The sequence below is a fragment of the Hylobates moloch genome, unplaced genomic scaffold (genome assembly GCF_009828535.3).
Source record: "Hylobates moloch isolate HMO894 unplaced genomic scaffold, HMol_V3 SCAFFOLD_5, whole genome shotgun sequence".
Lineage (NCBI taxonomy): Eukaryota > Metazoa > Chordata > Mammalia > Primates > Hylobatidae > Hylobates > Hylobates moloch.
Window position 1 is genome coordinate 87,040,325 of NW_026652280.1, and position 19,047 is coordinate 87,059,371.

General features: G+C 41.9%; 1 protein-coding gene across 3 annotated transcripts in view; it reads right to left on the reverse strand.

Annotated features, from left to right (window-relative positions):
- Nucleotides 1-442: 442 nt before the first annotated feature.
- Nucleotides 443-19,047, reverse strand: part of KMT5B (lysine methyltransferase 5B) — a 33,271-nt gene continuing 14,666 nt past the window's right edge. For all 3 annotated transcript variants that reach the window (XM_032153689.3, XM_032153688.2, XM_058439019.1), the window contains 7 exons: nt 18,407-18,572; nt 17,193-17,302; nt 14,930-15,096; nt 14,618-14,637; nt 14,401-14,537; nt 10,335-10,531; nt 443-2,529 (listed from right to left, as the gene is read on the reverse strand). In XM_032153689.3, the coding sequence (XP_032009580.1) occupies nt 1,046-2,529; nt 10,335-10,531; nt 14,401-14,537; nt 14,618-14,637; nt 14,930-15,096; nt 17,193-17,302; nt 18,407-18,572 (2,281 nt within the window). In that variant the 3' untranslated portion in view covers nt 443-1,045. The remainder of the gene's footprint in view (nt 2,530-10,334; nt 10,532-14,400; nt 14,538-14,617; nt 14,638-14,929; nt 15,097-17,192; nt 17,303-18,406; nt 18,573-19,047) is intronic.

A 19,047-nucleotide genomic window follows, 5' to 3' on the forward strand; every position in this document is an offset into this window, starting at 1 on the left:
AAATATTTACAACATGTACATTGTTTTCAGTTCTTTACATTGAATCTCAAAGACAAACTTTTTTTATAGGTTACCACAGAACAAAAGCTGTGACTCATGTTTTTATTTCATAAACTATTATAAGTTAAAGTGAATAGATTTTTTTTAATATTCCTTGTAGCATTTTACAAGTGCAACAGAAAACTTGAAGAACCAAATTAAGATAGCTGTAGTTCATTAGATAAATGTTGCTTGTTGTCATCACGTTGTTCACAGCAAATTTTTGAAAAAATAAGCACCAATCATTCTTGCAAAGAACAATTTTATCTAAAAGGATTGAAAAGTTAAATACAAGGTTTTTAATTTACATGACAAGCAATAAATACGCTGTATCGAACCTCATCCCACACACTGCTACCCTCGTACATACAATGTACTGAAAAGTGAGCTGTCACGTATGTCATTGTATTTTTTTTTTTTTTTTTTAAAGAAACCAATCTGACTCCCAACCAATGGTTTGCGATATTAACAAAGGCCACAAACAGTACACCTGGGCCAGCAAACAGTGTGAAACTGACAAAACTCCAAGGGGGAAACATCTAGCAAATAAATCAAAAAGCCAAAGATCATTGCTGGTGATATTAGCATACTAGAAACCCTTAATATGCTGCTACTATGATTTGTTTTAAATTATTGTTTAGTCATATATTAAAGAGCCAGCTGATGCTCTTACAGTTAAAAAAACTGTGTAGCCACATTACTGTTTTCAACGTCCTGTGTGGAAAGTTGCTATCACTGTACAATTTTGCTTGAGCCTTTATTTTACAACAGGGCTTTACCTCTAACTCAGAATTGCACGTAAGAAGGCTATTTAAAAAGTACGATAAAAATTTGCACAAATCAGACTTCAGAATTGAGTCAGTATGCTGTACACTTTCTACAATAGTATGCTGATAAGTGAAGGGACAATAGAAGTGCTGCCACTAAACTTTCAGTTGAGGAATAATTGACTGGAATTGTTTATTTCTTTAAAGTAGTTATCGCAGGTCAAGTTAAGACCAAGAGCTTAGGCATTAAGCCTTAAAGACTGATCCTCTCTTCTCCTTGAAGAAATGTCAATATCTATAGAGTCTTTTCCAACTATTAACCTCAATCGCTTAGCTGGAGGAAGAGGAATAAAATCGTCTTCAAAGTCATCATCATAGTCATCCTCCTCTTCATCGCCCTCAGAAGAGGAGGAATCATCTGTACTTTCTTCCTCATACTGACTATAGTCATCCACCTCCATTCGAGACTCCAAGAGAGAAAGAGGATCACTGCAGCACACCCCATTTTCATGAAGCCCCTCTGTATAAGACCCCCTATTTTCCTCATCTCGTTTTAGCTGGATTTTTAATTTTGTGGAACTACTGCCTGATCCTGAGTTAAATCCATTATTAAGCTTTGCTACATAGAGATTGTTATCATTGTCATGGTCTTTGCTTAACTTGATGCTTATTTTTGAAGAATTCATTCCATCATTCTCTTGGTCATTTGTCTTGCTGCTGCTATCATGACGCCTACGAAGAGTCAATTTGGGAATCCCAGAGTTATTTTCTAGGATTAACTGCGCGTCATACCTTGTGATTCGCCTCTTCTTTTTACTTTTTGCAGTTCTAAAGCTGTCTTTTGTTTTGAAGCTATCTGATGTCACAACTGAACAACCGACGGGTGAAGGAGCAGAGTCTGTGTAGCTCACAGGCATGCCCACAGTGCCACTGTGCTCACCCTGGTCAGCGTGGGGCCCCATCAAATCTGGTACCGCGTCGTCTTTTCCAGGAGAATCGTGCACTGAAGTAGATTCCTCTATTTTCGCAAACTGTTTCACAAGTTTCCCTTGTCGTGACTTCTTTTTGGACATGCCTATGTCACTCTTATGACACTTTGCCTCCCCCTTTTGTGCAGTCTCATGAACCAGTTCTTCCTCCTGCACCATGGGAGATGGCTGTGGCTGTTCACCACTGTCGGGGCAAGGTTCCGTCACACTGCTTTTATAGCCATCCAATGTATTTGGTTCAAGCTTGATGTCAGAGGCCTCCTTCAGATTTGTTCTTGTCCTCACTGACCGCCGAGTTATGTAGGTGCAGGGCGAGCTCTCCCCCTGCGAATGAGCACCTCTCACAGGATTCTGTCTGTGTTCTCTCGCCGCGTGTCTAGTCAAGCACCCGCTGGCAACTGCGGCTTGGGCTGGTCCCTCTGGCTCCTTATCTTTTTTAATGGGCAAATTTTTATATAGAACTACTTTAGGCTCTTTCAGTACTAAGTTTCCCATTTCGAGTTTTCTTGAAGCATTCTTTTGCTCCAGCCGCTTGCAATGATTTCTCAATTTTATCTTTGAAAGTAAAGGCTTTGCAGGCTTCTTCAGTTTCTTTGGTACCCTGGAATTATTTATATGAGTAAGCTTAGATGAGGTAGAGTTGGAAGAAGCTGGAATTCTTGACATAGATTGCCTCGTTAACGTTCTGCTCTTGCTATTCTTTTTTACGACAACTGAAGATTTTCGGTTAGAAGCTGTAAGGTTAAAGAGAAAAAGGTGAAAAGCCTTGGTAACAGCAGAGTTCAAGAAAAGAATGCCCAAACCCAGGCTATTAACTACAGCACGTTTAGATTACACAAACGCCAACACCACGGCTCCTGCTGCAGATCCTGCCAGCGCACCTGCATTCCCTGCACTGCTTCTCTTTGAAGTTCTTTTCTAATTTATGGGGCATCTACTCATTTTCGAGGTAAGTGGTTGTATGCTTAAGGAGCTTTTCACAGCAGGGACCTAGATTCCACTCTAAGCTTCTTAATCTGTCATGACACTGGCCCAAACGAATGCTTTCTTCTCCTGATTTAGTAGTTTCCCACATAAAAGATTTCAAAGAAAGTTAACATGGTTTTTTCCTTTCACAGATTCTCCTTAGTCATTTAAAATGTTTCTAAAATCCATTACTCATTAACCCAAAGGAAGTACGGCACTTGGCCATTAACATAGAATAGAAATATAATACTCACGGGCTCTAAGGAACAAATTCTATCCCAATGGTTTCAAACAAGAAAAACAGATGCTAAGAACCATATGTTATCACTCTGAAAAGTACAGTCACTACCAAAAAAGAAGTGCACTATTCTAAGTTGTCCCCTTCAACCCCCTGAGGACCAGAAGAGGCAACCAGTGGGCTGTCAACTTAGAAGAGCTGCAAAGCTTACTCAGCCCCATCCCTTCAGTGACTGCCCAATGCCAACAATCACAGTGAAGGAAGATGAACGCTGCTACAATTGTACACTCTCAGGACAAAGGGTGATCCAACGTCTTTCCTCCATGGCCAGGATAGAAAAGGGTTACAATGACCCTAATGGTAATGACAACCTGAGTAGTGATGAATATGATTCAATTTGAGAATGAGTGTATTCTTATCCACTGGAATTATACAGAACTACTAGGTAGAAAATATTTTTTTAAACATAAGGATATTTAGATAATTCTTTTGCTACAGAATTTCTTTATGCTTACGAGGCTTGCCTACAATATGGATTGAGTAGACGTGCCGTCAATATGAAGAATAAAGTTGAATGGCTTCTCAAAAGGCTTCATTTGTGACTCAAGCTTAAGTTGCTTCTGTAGTGTCTCTGACCTTGCCACTGACTTTCTGCTATGTTAATTTTTCCTCTGTATTGACATTCCGGACTATTATTTATAGAAGTCTACACAAGTCAGTTTCTCAATTACTTAGTTCTTGCATGTCCAGTTGAAAAACTTCTTCCTAATCAAAACACTCCATTTACAGATTCACTAGAGAAGCCACGATAACAAAATGAATCATCACCACCTGTCACCAGAACAGGGAGAATAAAAACAATAAAATACGGGTAAGCTCAGCACACTGCCCACCCAAGTGAGGACCAGGATCCTGCAGAAAAATCTCTGTCGCTTTCTACATGCCTCAGGTTGCCAGGGCAACTGCCATTCCTTCCGCCCAGCTAAGCAAGTAAGTTACCGTAAGAGGAGAAAGAATGCATCACAAGCATTCCAAAAATATCAAACCACCAAGAATAGAAGGCTCTGCATCTGAGGTCAGGAGTTTGAGACCAACCTGGCCAATATGGTGAAACCCTATCTCTACTAAAAATACAAACATTAATCGGGCACGGTGGCACGTGCCTGTAATCCCAGCTACTGGGGAGGCTGAGGCAGGAGAAGCACTTGAACCTGGGAGGCAGAGGTTGCAGTGAGCCAAAATCGCACGACTGTACTCCAGCCTGGGTGACAGGAGTGAAACTTCCTCTCAGAAAAACAAAAACAAAAACAAAGAAGGTCCTGCACGCATAGACTGGCTCATAAATGGCTTCAGGGTACATAAACCAGCAGAATTCACAGCAAGGGGATTCACAGTTTGAACCAAGAACATACTTACACATGTGGGCTGCTACCAAGGTGGCGCCTCTTTTCGGAATAGTAGGAGTGGTGGAGTTTGAATGTGATTCAATTTGAGAATGAGTGATTTATTATCCACTGGAACTATACAGAACTATGTGATAGCAAATTTTTTTTTTTAATAATAAATTTAGAAAATAAGAAAAAATAGGGAACTCTTTGGCTAAAGGGTTTCTTTCTGCTTGCCTACAAGGTGGACTGAGTGGACGTGCTGCCAATATAGACACTAGTGAAGAAACGACTGCACTGCTTGGCTTCCCTTTGCTTGGCTCTCTCAGATGTGGCTACGATGATCCTTTGCTCATTCTATGCCTTCTCAAGGACTAATTTATGACCAAACTTAGTGGTTTCCAACCTTTGATTTCTCCTCTTTCCATTCCACTCTCATGACGTACCTGTAAGCACCCTTACACAACACTCACATCTATGTCATATTCTCAACAGCAATCCCTGCCATCTGGATCCAGCCTGCTCCTCCAATGAGACAGCCTTTGGTGATCTGACAACTTCTTGTCGTCAAACCCAGCATACACTCTTCAGCCCTTCCCTTTCTTCATTTCTCTGAAAATGTGACACTGATAACCACTTTTTCTTGAGAAAACCTTTCTTCTCTTGGCTGTCAAAGAGAGCACACTCTCCTGGTTCCCTTCTCCATCCCTGGCACCCTCCTTCATCAGCCCCTTAGAATGTTCTTCTTCAGGTCTGCGTAGTCCTAGGCCCCAGGTGACAAGCACCCATTCTCGCACGGCTATTACCACTTACAGGCTGACAGTTCCCAAACTCTGGCCAGACTCGCTCCTAAATTACAGAACCAGGTCACCAAATACCGACTGTCTCTAAGCCCCTAAATGGAACTCACCATCAAGTCTCCTGACGACGTCCCCTTTCGAGGTCTCCATCTTGGTCAATATCACCACATGCCCAGCTGCCAAAGCAGAAAGCTGAAGGTCCTCCTTGACTCCTGCTCTCCTTAACTGCCTCACTAAGCCAATCACCATGTGCCAAGGAGTCCACCCCTGCAATGTCACTGCAACCTGTCTACTCTTCCCTGTCTCGAATGTCACAGCCTCCTGCATGAACTATGGCAGTTTTCTTTTTCCTATTGTTTTCCCAACAATCTGTTTACCACCACATAGCCAGGATGACTTTCCTAGTGTATCATGCAGGTTCTGGGCTTTAAACCTTTCAGCAACCTAATGCCCTAAGAATGAAGTCTAAAATTTTAACCTGTGCTCACATCTCTTCTTAGCCTGTACTTTGCCATGAAGAAAAGATTTGACTCAAACTCCTCTCTGTCTATAGAGCTGTCTGAAAGGCCCTCTGCTTTGAATAGGCTTCACTTGGCCAACTTCTCATCCCCCTGTAAGACTCAGCTTAGGCAACACCTCTCTGAGGGAGCCTCTCGGGACTTTCTCCGCAATGCCTTTCCTATGTCTTCTCACAGCACCCAAGAAGCTCCTTCCTTGGTACTTCTTATTTTTACCTGTTGGATGACTCCCATTTTATGGTGATTCTGAATTCGGCTCTCCCCATCCCATCCCTCCTTCCAAAACATTCACTGTTGACAACAGAAAACCAAAGCACTTGTATGTGTTTGTGTCTAAACTAACATAAAGTCTCCATTTTTGAGCACAAAATGGGTATGTATTTGATGCTATGTATTACATCAACACAGAGATTTCACTTACATGTTACCAATGTATTCTAATTTTGTTTGAAAAGCATTATCTCATCAAAAGCCCTGTCAAAAGGTATGCTCATCAAATCAAAGGAAAAAAAAGACAGGCAAAGAATTTGAGAAATGTGACAAAGATGAGGGTCCAGTAGAGTGACAAGAGTCCTTCACTGTCCAAAGAAGCTGCACTGTCCTGGCAGGGGTTGAGAATTTCAGACAGTGAAGGCTAAAGGAGGAAGACAGTGGCCACAACGACGAACTAAAAGTCAATGATTTTAAAAAGTCCATCAAGAAACCAAGGACTATGACCTAAGGGGTAAGATGCGCCTGTGTTTGAGCTTGCCTCATATGACTTATATGCCTTGTATGACTCTTTCCCTAGTGGCTGGGATGAATCTCAAATGCATGGACCCGGACAGTAATTTTAGGTGGGGGTACACATTCTTCTCAGCAATTACTACATGCTAGGTGCTGTGCAAAATGGCCACATTCATCCTAATGAACGCTGTTGGAAGGGAATGCGATTAAAGCTTTGTGAAAACCAAGCTTACACGGACTAGCGTGCCTAAGGTCATCCATCTGGTGAATGGCAGAGATGGGACTTGTTAGGCCTTCCTGAGCATTAAAATCACTCTTATGCTGCCTATAAGGTGTACTACAGAAGAATTATGGTGTTGGCCTCAACTTCTGGGTAAATAAAGGCCCCACTGCATGCCTATTATGGTCATTTCAGGGTGTCCTCAAAATCATAAGGCAGGGTGGCACAAGACTTCCAGTCAGACAAAAGAGCTGTGACCGACACCAAAGCCTTCTTGAGCATTCAGGCTGCACTGGAAATGCACACGATCAGCGTCAACTAAGATAATACAAGGGCCACAGCTGAGCATCTCCAGAGCTTGAGGATCCAGAAGGCCTTTGACAGGTCTTTAAAGACCTCGGTCTCAAGGAGTTTACTCGGCACAAGCAGCTTTCATCTGACGTGACCAGCACAGACTGCCAATGGCTACCTAGAACGGGGTGTTAGAACTCAGAAGCAGCCCGAAGGCTCAGCAGAGAAGAGTGTTCAGATCAACTCTTGACATGAGTGACAGGGCAGGAGTGAGGAGCAGTGCCCCAGCCTCTGCATCTAAGACAGGTGCTCCATAGTTAAGATCAACTTCTCCCTCTGGCCGATTCTTCTGGGGCTTGTCCTGACTTGTGGCACCTGCAGAGATCCGTGTCCGTATCTTCACAGACTGCTCGTGAGCCCCTCTCTGGTCTCACCTTCCCTATCACAGCACTAACTTCAGAGGGGGCAGCCCAGTCAGCGAGGCATAAAAGGCCTGAAAAACCAGAATCCTCCAGTCCTGGCATTCTAATTCAGACCTGTGGACTGGATTTGTGAAAACGGATTCCTTGTTGTCTCTACTTCTGGATGCTAAAGCAAAGTCACACTGCAGCTCTCAAGGCACTTTCCGAAAAAGCACCTGTATGGAAGAAAATTTTTCTTCCAACTACTCAGAACATTTCTTTATACATGCGTTCAAAGAAAGCGGTTCCTCTATCAGCTGCTAAATTCTAAACGCACCACAGGAAAAAGATGAGCAGCCACACAGAAAAAGCACTCCGCAAACACACACACAGCAATGTGCACCCACCACCCTGGGAGGAGGGCCTGGCAGTGCTGCTTTCCTGCAAGCTGTGGCTTCCAGAGCCTTTCTTTCAGACAGGTGGAGGGGATGGCTGAGACAAACACTAAAAGAAATACAGCCTAAGAGAACGCATGTAAGAACTCAAGAAATCCTTATGTGAACATGACTTAACATACAATGGTCTCAGAGACAACTAAAGCCTTGAGCTCCTTCAGAGAGCACTGAGCCATGCCTATCCACTCTGCCCATGACCTCAGTTAGTCATACTGACCCTTGGATTGCTCCAATCACGCTGCAGAAAGGGAATTTGAATAAGCCAAGCACCCCAGTATCAGCAGTCACTGCAAAATGTGCACCTTTCTTCTGTAATGCTGAGACTCCAGCTTAAAGCGATTATTCAGTCCCTCTGAACTTGAAAGCCCGTTCCTCCAGTTTGTTCTGCTTACTTGTGCACCTGTCTTATCCTGGAGCTAAGGCATAAAGCTCCCCGAGGAAAGGGCCCAAGTCTCAAACATCTTTGTATGTCTTCAAGAACTAGCAGGATTTCAGTAAGTATTTAGTTTATTAACATATATTCCCAAATATTTGGTTTAATAAATATTAATAAATATTAGTACACCCAACATCTTCCAAAAATTATTTGTATTCTTATCTTTTAAACTAAGTAGTATATTGAGTTCAGTAGCTATACACTAGTAATAAAGTTACTACTTAAAGCATAAAACACCTATGTCACATAGCCATTCAACATGGGCAACTTTGTGGCTGTCTCCATATACAGATGGCAGCACGAACCTAAGTGTTTTTGTTTAAAAATCACAGGTCTCTGGCCAGGTGCAGTGGCTCACGCCTATAATCCCAGCACTTTGGGAGGCCGAGGCAAGGCGGATCACCTGAGGTCAGGAGATTCAGACCATCCTGGACAACATGGTGAAACCCTGTCTCTACTAAAAATACAAAAATTAGCTGGATGTGGTGACACGTGCCTGTAATCCCAGCTACTTGGGAGGCTGAGGCAGGAGAATCACTTGAACCTGGGAGGTGGAGGCTGCAGTGAGCTGAGAGTGCGCCACTGCACTCCAGCCTGGGGACAGAGCGAGACTGTCTCAAAAACAAAAACAAAAACAAAAACAAAAAAAAAACCAGGTCTTACTATGTTGCCCAGGCTGGTCTCAAACTCCCGGGCTCAAGTGACCCTCCCACCTCAGCCTCCCATGTAGCTGGGGCTACAGGCGTGCCACCATGCCTGGCTTTTAAGTGTTTTTATGTCTGCATTTATAAAATGGGCTTCACAAGTCTCCAGTTTCACCAAGGAACCAGACTCAGAAAACAAATGGTCGTTATGCTGCATTTATTATGAGAATCAACAGTCAACAGTTAATGATTGACTAACTCTTGTTGTTCACTCTGGACATTAACGAAAAAGACTGGAATAGGGCTACAGCACTGCTTTTACGCTACACGGGTTATGCTTGGACTCTGACTCCCAGCAGCAGGTAGATTCAGGAATTCATGGCAGTGACATTCACCATCATGGGAAACACCTTCCCTTTTCTTCAGGATTCTCTGTAGTGGAAGAGAGTGCCCAGTGGTGGGCTGAGAACATCTGAAAGTAGGGAGAAGAACCTAAAATAATCAGTATCTCAGAGGGCTCTAAGGTGCCAAGAAGTCTCACTGGACATTTAAGTGCCAACAAAGGCATACTTTCAGAATCGCCAAGTCAAAACTTTCTAACTTCTGTCTCTCTCAGAGACAAGCGAGACTCAAGAGTCTACTGCTTTAGTGGCAACTACAGAAAACTGGTGTTACCCAGAAAAACAGGAGCAATTAGAAATGGTTCCAATATTTCAAAGCTCCACAAACAGGATGTGCTTTCCTTTGCCCATTTAGGGTTTCTTCTCTTTCCTTTCTTTGTTTAGTCTTCGTTCTTTTTCAGTTTCCATCAGATCTTGCCCCCACACACCACTGGAATCTCAGAGGTTGCTTCTTTCTCCTTTCCATCTTTACTCCTACTTTCTGGAGTAGCCAATACAGCATGTCACAATACGGCACTGTTCAAAATGCTCCTCTATCACAATTCTGAGTCTGGTACTGGTGGTCTGCTGAACTGAGTCAGTTCGTTTTGAAAAAGGTCAGCAAGCAATGAAAAGGTGGAAGCCTTGAGGCCAGAAGCTATGAATTCCCCAAGTCCATCATCTTTTCTAACAAACTGGCTAGGCATTGGAATGTATAGAGTCTAATAATTCTACTCAGTCCTTTTGTCTTCTTGCAGGACCTAGCGACATCATCACAGTCTCTAACACCTTGAAAATCTTTAAAACATATGATGACCTTGGAACATATGATGAAGAACTCATATCCAGTTACCAAGGTATTCAAGCAAAATAGTCTAGAGGACGGTACTGAAGTTAGAGGTGGGATACAGACTGTGCCTCTACTCAAATCACGTCTAGAGCCTTGAAGTGCTGCCAAAGCTTACAAGTCCCAGTCTCTCTGAGTATTTAAAAGTTTAAAACTACTGAAGCAAACTTTATAAAGCAAATTGTGTGAAAATACTTTTAAAAGATATGCTTATCAAATCTCCCTTACTTACTTGCATTGTTTTTTTCCTGAGTGGTATCTGCATCAGTGTTAGAGCTGACAGATTGACTGTCTGAATTTTTGCTGCTGTCACCTAACTTTTTAAGCCTATTTAAACGTTTATCTGTTTCTCTGAGTCCATATTTGCTATTGATAACAGGAGCAGGCGCAGGCAGTCCCACTCTGGATTTAAAAGCACCAGTTCCCCGTCTGAAAGAGAAAATAGCACAGATTAAACAAACAGAACGCACTTTCTTATAATAAGCTTAACTGCTGAGGGTACTTGGCTACAGGTTAACAGATGTGATGAGCTGCTGAGGCCTTAATCACCACTGGAAACCCAAGACTAGAACTCACAAAGGAAATTATCTATATTATAAAATTAACTTTAAATCTATACTTAAAATAATAAAACAACTTGCTATGACTATTATCAATTGCTAATTGCCTATGAGAAACTACTGGACCTTGTAAAATTTTTTTCTTTTCTTTTCTTTTTTTTTTTTTTGAGACAGGGTCTCACTCTACCGCCCAGGCTGGAGTGCAGTGGCATGATCATGGCTCACTGCAGCCTCAACCTCTCAGGCTCACGGAGTCGTCCCACCTCAGCATCCTGTGTATCTGGGACCGTAAGAGTGTACCACCACCACCGACTAATTTTTAAATTTTTTTTGTAGAGATGGGGTCTCACTATGTTGCCCAGGCTGGTCTCTTAACTGCTGGGCTCAAGGGATCTTCCCAGGTGGGTCTCCCAAAGTGTTGGATTTACAGGCATGAGCCTGTTGGATTTACCACGCCCAGCCCTTTAATAAACATTGCCAGATTACTTTGCCAAAGGGATAGAGCAAATCATGGTCCTACTGGTATGGTGTGAGTTCCTGCTTCTCCACATCCTCATCAACGGTACATTGTACCCCTTAAATTTTGCCAAAGTGGGTCAGGCGTGGTGGCTCACACCAGTAATCCCAGCACCTTGGGAGGCTGAGGCAGGTGGATCACGAGGTCAAGAGATAAAGAGACCATCCTGGTGAACATGATGAAACCCTAACTCTACTAAAAACACACAAAAAAATTAGCCTGGTGTGATGGCGGGCACCTGTAGTCCCAGCTACTCGGGAGGCTGAGGCAGAAGAATTGCGTGAACCTGGAAGGTGAAGGTTGCAGTGAGTCGAGATCAAAACTTAGGCAGAGCAAGACTCCGTCTACAAAAAAAAGAAAAAAATTCTTTTTTGCCAAAGTGATGAGTGAAAATGAATACCTAATCTCGTTTTAATTTCATTTATGGCCATTTTTTTCCTGTGAAGCATCTCTGCATCTCTTTTTCCTTTACCTTTTTTCCTATTTGACTATGTCTTTTCCTTATAAGCTTATAGGAGCTTTTTGTTATTAGGATTTTTTATTTTTTTTTGAGACACAGTCTTGCTGTGTCGCCCAGGCTGGAGTGCAATGGTGTGATCTTGGCTCACTGCAACCCGTGCCTCCAGGGTGCAAGTGATTCTCCTGCCTCAGCCTCCTGAGTAGCTGGAATTACAGGTGCGCACCACCACACCTGGCTAATTTTTATATTTTTAGTAGAGACGGGGTTTTGCCATGTTGGCCAGGCTGGTCTCGAACTCCTGACCTCAGGTGATCCACCTGCCTCAGCCTCCCAAAGTGCTGGGACTATAGGCGTGAGTCACATGTGCGTGGCCTTTGCTTTAAGTTTTCTAGAGTAAAATGTGCAGTACTTATGAACATATTACAATTACTATTGTCAGTATAGTGTAGCAGAGAAACACGCTTCAAATGTATCCTGGAGAGTCTAGCGAGACTCAGTGTCTCTGCACACGCGATTCTGTCCATTCTCACTTCTTCACGGAGCCTCTTCCTTTTACCCTTGGCTCTCAGCACAGTGTGTGTGTCCCCTTCACTGAACTGCCCTGACAGCTGGCACTGTGCTGGTCTTGTTTATCCTGCATGCACTTGGCCTAACACAAAGTAACTGTTTAGTTAATATGTAATGAATAACGGAATGAGCTCCTAGATGCATCTTCCCAGCTAATTTCTGTAAAGGCAGAAACAATTTGGTGTTTCTGAGTACTTCAAGAATATATGCAGCCAATCTTGAAATCAAACTGCTCAAACAGTCTGACAAGAGCCATGGCCACTATTCTCCATCATGCTGTTCCATTTAAAAAGGACTTACACACGTTTCTATCTACTTCTCACACTAACCCTGTGGAGTAGGTGGGATTATCCTCATTTTCACCAGTGAGAAAACAGAGGCTCATGAAAGAGAACTAATCTGCTCAAGGAAAATGACTATACCTGCAGTTCCAAACCAGGTAAAGAGCGGTTTCGGTGTTGGTTTGGAATCCTGAGATTGTGGTTAGGTTTTTCAGGACCGCCTCCAAAAACTGCTTTATATATATTTACTCTATTCATTCATTTACCAAATATTTATCAAGGACTTACTATGCATCAGGATACTGTTCTGTATTCTGGGGATATAGCGGAAAATGAAACAGATACAAGCCCCTGCCTTCATGGAGCTTATATTCTAATGGGAAAATAACCAGAAACCAATTATTGTAGTTAACATTTGTGTATTAACTGTGTGCTATTCTACATGCTTTACAGGAAATAACAAATTTAATCTTCACATCAACCCTACAAAATAGGTTCTGATGTTATCCCCATTTTACAGATGGGGAAATTAAGGCACAAAGCAGCTAAGTGACTTTCCCTACACATCACATAGCTAATGAAATGCAGAGTTGCAGGATTCCAACCCAGGCAGTCTGATTTCAGATGACAGGCACTTAACTGTTATACTGTTTCCTCTACAAAATGATTTTGAAGAATTATTGAACTACAATTAAACTACTTTATAGATTAAAGGGTATTCTGTGGACTGGTCGAAGATCTAACCAACATGTGAGTAATTTTTATGTAGAAAAAGATAAATTTTATGTCCCTCTGCCCTGGGACAGAGGGGCAGCAGCACTAGGAACTGGTTTTCTGCCACATCTTTATGGCAAGGAGCCCACTCAATGCTGGGAGAGAAATGGCTACGGTAGCACTGTGACTTTATGACTCCGTCCTCTCTCACCACACAGGTGGAAATCCCTGGCTATCCAGAAAGGAGGGAAATGGCGACTGGGGTACCTGCCCACTGCAACCTCTAGGCTGGCTATTTGTAGGTGTTTTAAAGTGGGAGAAGTGACACTAATAACTTTGATCATAACTCCAAAAGCAGTATGAAGTGGAAAGAATGAGGACTCTGAAGTTAGGCTGACTAGGGTCTGATACTTATGTTCTGGTACTTGCAATGTGGGCACCTCCTAGCTCTCTCATGAATATCTGTGAGAACCGAACAAGGTGGGGTGAGTAAAGTGCCTGGCACAGTGCAAGATGCGCACAATTGACTCCAGGTTTCCTTCTCTGTGGCCTGTGTGGTCTGTACTGCCTTTAAGGGGACTCTTCCTGCAGCCCTTGCCTGCCTGAGTCTGTGACACTCCCTTCATGGTGCTCTCACATACAGAAGTCACTATAATGAGCAATATGAACTGGTGGTCCTGCCAATGAAGATTTGGGGGATTTCTGTAAAGACTCCAGGACTCTTGATGAGACATAAAAAGAGGTTCCTTATTGAATGACTGACATCAGGGAACAACTCTTTAAGAACTGTGAAACCAAAATTCCAGAAGACATAGCTTGATAATATGCAAGATGACTATCAGCGGTGAACTCCACTTGACATTTTGAGTAGGGGCAGCCCCATTCTGGCATTGCGTGTGTGCATGTGTGTGAGCTGTTAACCATTCTCTCCTTAAGCACATCTGTATGCTGGCCTACTCTTAGCTGGTAATATTGAGATTTTAAAGGGAAATTTTAAATTTATTTAGGGACATTCCAGTGTCCCTAAATACTTGTGCAGCATGTGACTTTGTTCATATACACTGCACCGGCTGCTATGCTGAAGAACATAAAGACTATCTCTGCATTTAAACAATGAAGAGATAATGTGAGTTTAATCCCCATAATCAGGTTGTTAACAAAAAATGTTTAGGCTGAACATTTTACTGGTAATACCTTACCTTTCGCAAGTGTAACACTCACAGAACTCATTATTTTCTCCAAAGAACCCATCTCCATAATAACAAGAAATTTCTTCTCCAGGTTCAATGTCTCTTAGAGCCTTCACACATGCTGTATCTCGACCAGTAGACACAAACTAAAATAAAAGTAACTCAGTAAGAAACTCACACCTGAAGCAAAAACAAAATACTTGAAGAAAAATTTTTTAATGCTTACCTTACAATTAGGTCTGCAATCTGAAAAATGTCCAAAAGATAAAGTCAATTAACTGTTGATAAGATCTGAAACACGAACAATTATAGAAATCTGAAATAAGCTTTCCATATAACTTTACAACTTTTGATAGGAGTTTAGGTCTCAGGTTCAACTAAAGGAATATACATTTATTTTAATAAGTTTGTGGAAAAATTTCTATTTCAAATTCTCCTTTAAAGGAAGATAAAGATTTGACTGAGGTTGACAAGGCCATTCTAGCAGTTAGCAGGAATTGCCCAACGCTAGCGCCAACACCTTGGAAATACAGCTTACCATGGTTTATAAACGCAGCAGGACCCAGCCAGAGTTGAGCACAGTTTTTCCTTGTGGAATACATGACACTGAAGTCGTTTTCTCCATGTCTAAGTAGCATGTTCTCCTCAATTTCTGAAAGTTCGGCAATACAACCCACCAGTAATTCTATTTTGTCATTTCGTTTCCTATTTAAAATATGTGATGTGTTAAAAATTACTAGTAATTAAATATAGTAAGGCTTCTTTTAATAAAATAATCCTGACAATAAATATCAGAAACTGAAAAGGCCTAGCTGTCTATACTTTAGTTAGCTCACTGGGATCCCCACCTGGCTATCTTCTCTTTCACCTTGGAGCTCCACAGCCTTGTGCCATGGTTACTTGTGTACCTATCTTATTCCTGCAAGAGAACGGAAACTCAGCCAGGACAGGGACTATGCCACCTATGTCTCTGAAACCCCTGGTGTGGTGTTTTGCAAGCAGAAAGTACTCAAATCCTTGCGGGACTGAATTAAACTTTCTAACTGCTGGATGAAGCAGGCAGGGACCAGTGGCAGTAAGGGTTATGAGGATCTGGAATTGCGGTGCCACTCTTTAGAGCACACCATCCACTAGGAATATAATGCAAGCCAAATTTTCGATCTTAAATTTTTTAGCAGCCACATTGAGAAAGTTAAGTGAATATAGGTGAAATTACTTTAACAATTTTTTATTTTATTTTATTTGAGATGGAATCTTGCTCTGTTGCCCAGGCTGGAGTGCAGTGGCGTGATCTCGGCTCACTGCAACCTCTGCCTCCTGGGTTCAAGTGATTCTCCTGCCTCAGCCTCCCAAGTAGCTGGGACTACAGGTGCGTGCCACCACACCTAGCTAATTTTTTTTGTATTTTTACTAGAGACGGGGTTTCACCATGTTGGCCAGGATGGTCTTGATTTCTTGACGTCATGCTCCGCCCACCTGGGCCTCCCAAAGTGCTGGGACTACAGGTGAGCCACCGTGCCCGGCCAACAATATATTTTAACCCAATATCCAAAATACGATTTCAGTAGATAATATAAGAACTATGAATGGGAATAAAATTTAATACAAAATCTGGTGTGTATAGCACACTTACAGCACTTCTCAATTCAGACTAGCCACATTTCAAGGACTCAAGGGCTGGTGGCTACTGTACTGGACGGTACAGTTCTAGGACCTTAGATCTCAAACCTACACACCCATCTGCAACACACGGAGCCACATAATCCAACTAGCAGGCTCAATACATCCTGAGGTAAATGAAGCACATTTCATGTACACACACTCACTCCAGAGGCCTGGCAATAAGGTTCTTTTACTTATCCATTTTCAGATATCTGACCCCCCCAAATTTTTGTGGTAGAAATATCGGGGGGTGGGTACATGAGGAGCTACATGTTTTTCCTGGGAGATAACATAAGGAACAGGCATGATAGGAAAGAAGATACAGTAGTACATTCTCTTTCGTCTGTAACTTTTATCCCTTTTAGCTGGGCTCAACTCTGACTTTTTTGAGATAGAGTCTCACTCTATTGCCCAGGCTGGAGTGCAGTGGTGCGATCTCAGCTCACTATAGCCTGTCTCCTGGGTTCAAGTGATTCTCCTGCCTCAGCCACCCAAGTAGCTAGGACTACAGGTGTGCGCCACCACGCCCAGCTAATTTTTGTATTTTTAGTAGAGATGGGCTTTCACCATGTTGGCCAGGCTGGTCTTGAACTCCTGACCTAAAGTGATCCGCCTGCTTCGGCCTCCCAAAGTGCTGGGATTATAGGCGTGAGCCAATGTCCCCCACCAACTCTACTACTTTTATTGAAGCTGGCATATATACATATATATATATGTGTGTGTGTGTACGTATGTATTTTTAAGCAACTAATGCTTTAGGGAGGTTTCCACCCATAAAACTAGGATCATTAAGACTTTAGCCCCAACCTTTCTTCTAGGCCAGTAGAAGACTGACTGTGGAAGCCAGGTTATCTAATAATGGTGTCTACAACCCTTCAGCAATCACATCACTGAACAGGCATCCAGAGTCAATAAAGGAAAATGAAAAGCAATTTGGCCTAGAGACGGGATCTGGTTCAACTGAGACTTCCGATTTCCCCACTCTGACTCTAGCTGATGGGCCAAGGCAACAGCGATGCACTGGCTACTTCAGGGTAAACTCCGGCTTCATTCCTTACCATGAATTTCTCAGCACTTCAACAATAATTTAAAAGAGAACTTTAAATTAAATTAAAGGTTTATACTAGTAGAATAGTTACCACTCTTTTGTTGCAACTATTTTGGCTCCATTTTGTTCTGATGAGTATCTATTACATGGCAATATTTCAAATCCACTGTCAGTTGCAAACATTCGCAAATAAATAAATACCTAAAACAGGAAAAAAAAATTGATAATGACTTTAAACGGTATACCCTGCTAGACTTTCTTAGAATTATAAAAGCAAACCACCCGCAATGATGAAAAAATGTAAGATCTAGCCTGAGCAACATAGCGAGACCCTGTCTCTACAAAAAACATTAGCCAAACATGGTGGCATGTACCTTTAGTGCCAGCTACATGGGAGGCTGAGAGGAAGAATCACTTGAGCCCAAGAGATGGAAGCTGCAGTGAGCCATATAATCAGGCCACTGCACTCCAGCCTGGGTGACAGAGCAAGATTCTGCCTCTAAAAAAAACAATAAAATAAACAAAAAAAGTAAGATCATTAAGTAACAAACTTTATTGTTACTCAAGAGTTTTGAATGTCACAATTTTTCTCATTTTGCAATATTTGCATTACGGTAACTAGCTGAACACCTCTAACCAAAAAATTCAAAATTCTCCCGTGAGCATTTCCTTTGAGTGTCACGTCAGTGTTCAAAAAGTTTCAGATTTTGGAGCATTTCAAATTTTTGGGTTAAGGGTACTCACTCTGTATGAGTACCTAATGGTTTGTTTCCCTTAAGGCTCATAATGAATTTCACCTCTATATGACAAAGTTTTCTCTCTTTTTTTGGTTTTAGAGACATGGTCTTGCTCTGTCTCCCAGGGCTGGAGCGCAGTGGCATGATCATAGCTCAGTGCAGCCTCTAACTCTTGGGCACAAGCAATGCTTCTGGCTCTGCTTCCTGAGTAGCCGGAACTACAAACTACAAAGGTACACACTACCATGCCTAGCTAATTTTTTTATTCTTATTTTTTTAGAGATGGAGTCTTGCTATGTTGCCCAGGCTGGTCTCGAAGTCCTGGCCTCAAGCAATACTCCCGCCTTAGCCCCCCAAAGTGCTGGGATTACAAGCATTAGCCACTGAGAATGGCCCAGTTTTTCTCTGGACTGTCATGCAAATGACTGTATGTGTTACAAGATCTTCAGACTGATTAGTTTTATGAAAAATAAATTTAAAATTTCAGTATTAACTAACATTTAGGGTTTTAATTTACTTCACTATTCTTATCCAAATAGGTTAACAGCATCAGTCTTAATAAACTTACATGTTCTTTGAATAATTTCTCCTGCATTTTATTCTTGTTGAGAAAATAGTGCCGTGCCCATTCGCCTGAAGTCAAACATTTGAAGGCTTTCTCCAAGTGTTCATCTTTCTTAAAACGTTCAATTACTTCCTTTAGTTCTTCCTGTCTTCCTTTAATAGGCCGAAATCTGAAAGAAATCAAAACAATGAATGGGTTATCTGCCACAATCCTTGCGCCACTGATCCATCTTAAGAGATCTTGAGAAAGAGCTAATACCCTAAAAACAGCCATGGTTATCACAGCAAAGATCTAAGAGAAGAGAACAACAATCAATAGTCTTGATTACTACCATTCAAGTAATACTGATCACCTGGATACGTAACTTCTCTTTTTTCAATCTGTTATTTTAATATTTTTATTTCACTGTTATCTCAGTAACTTCTCTTTTTTCAATCTGTTATTTTAATATTTTTATTTCACTGTTATTAACTGTGAGGTGAGCAGAGGATTCAAACAAAAGCTGTCTGATTCAGACTTACACTAGTTGTCAACTTTGGGAGACACAAAATCAAAGCTCTAGAATACAGCACACCAAATTTAGAATTAGAATGACAAGAATCTTTTTAAAACATGCAAAATCAAGCTGGAAGAGTGCCAGGCAA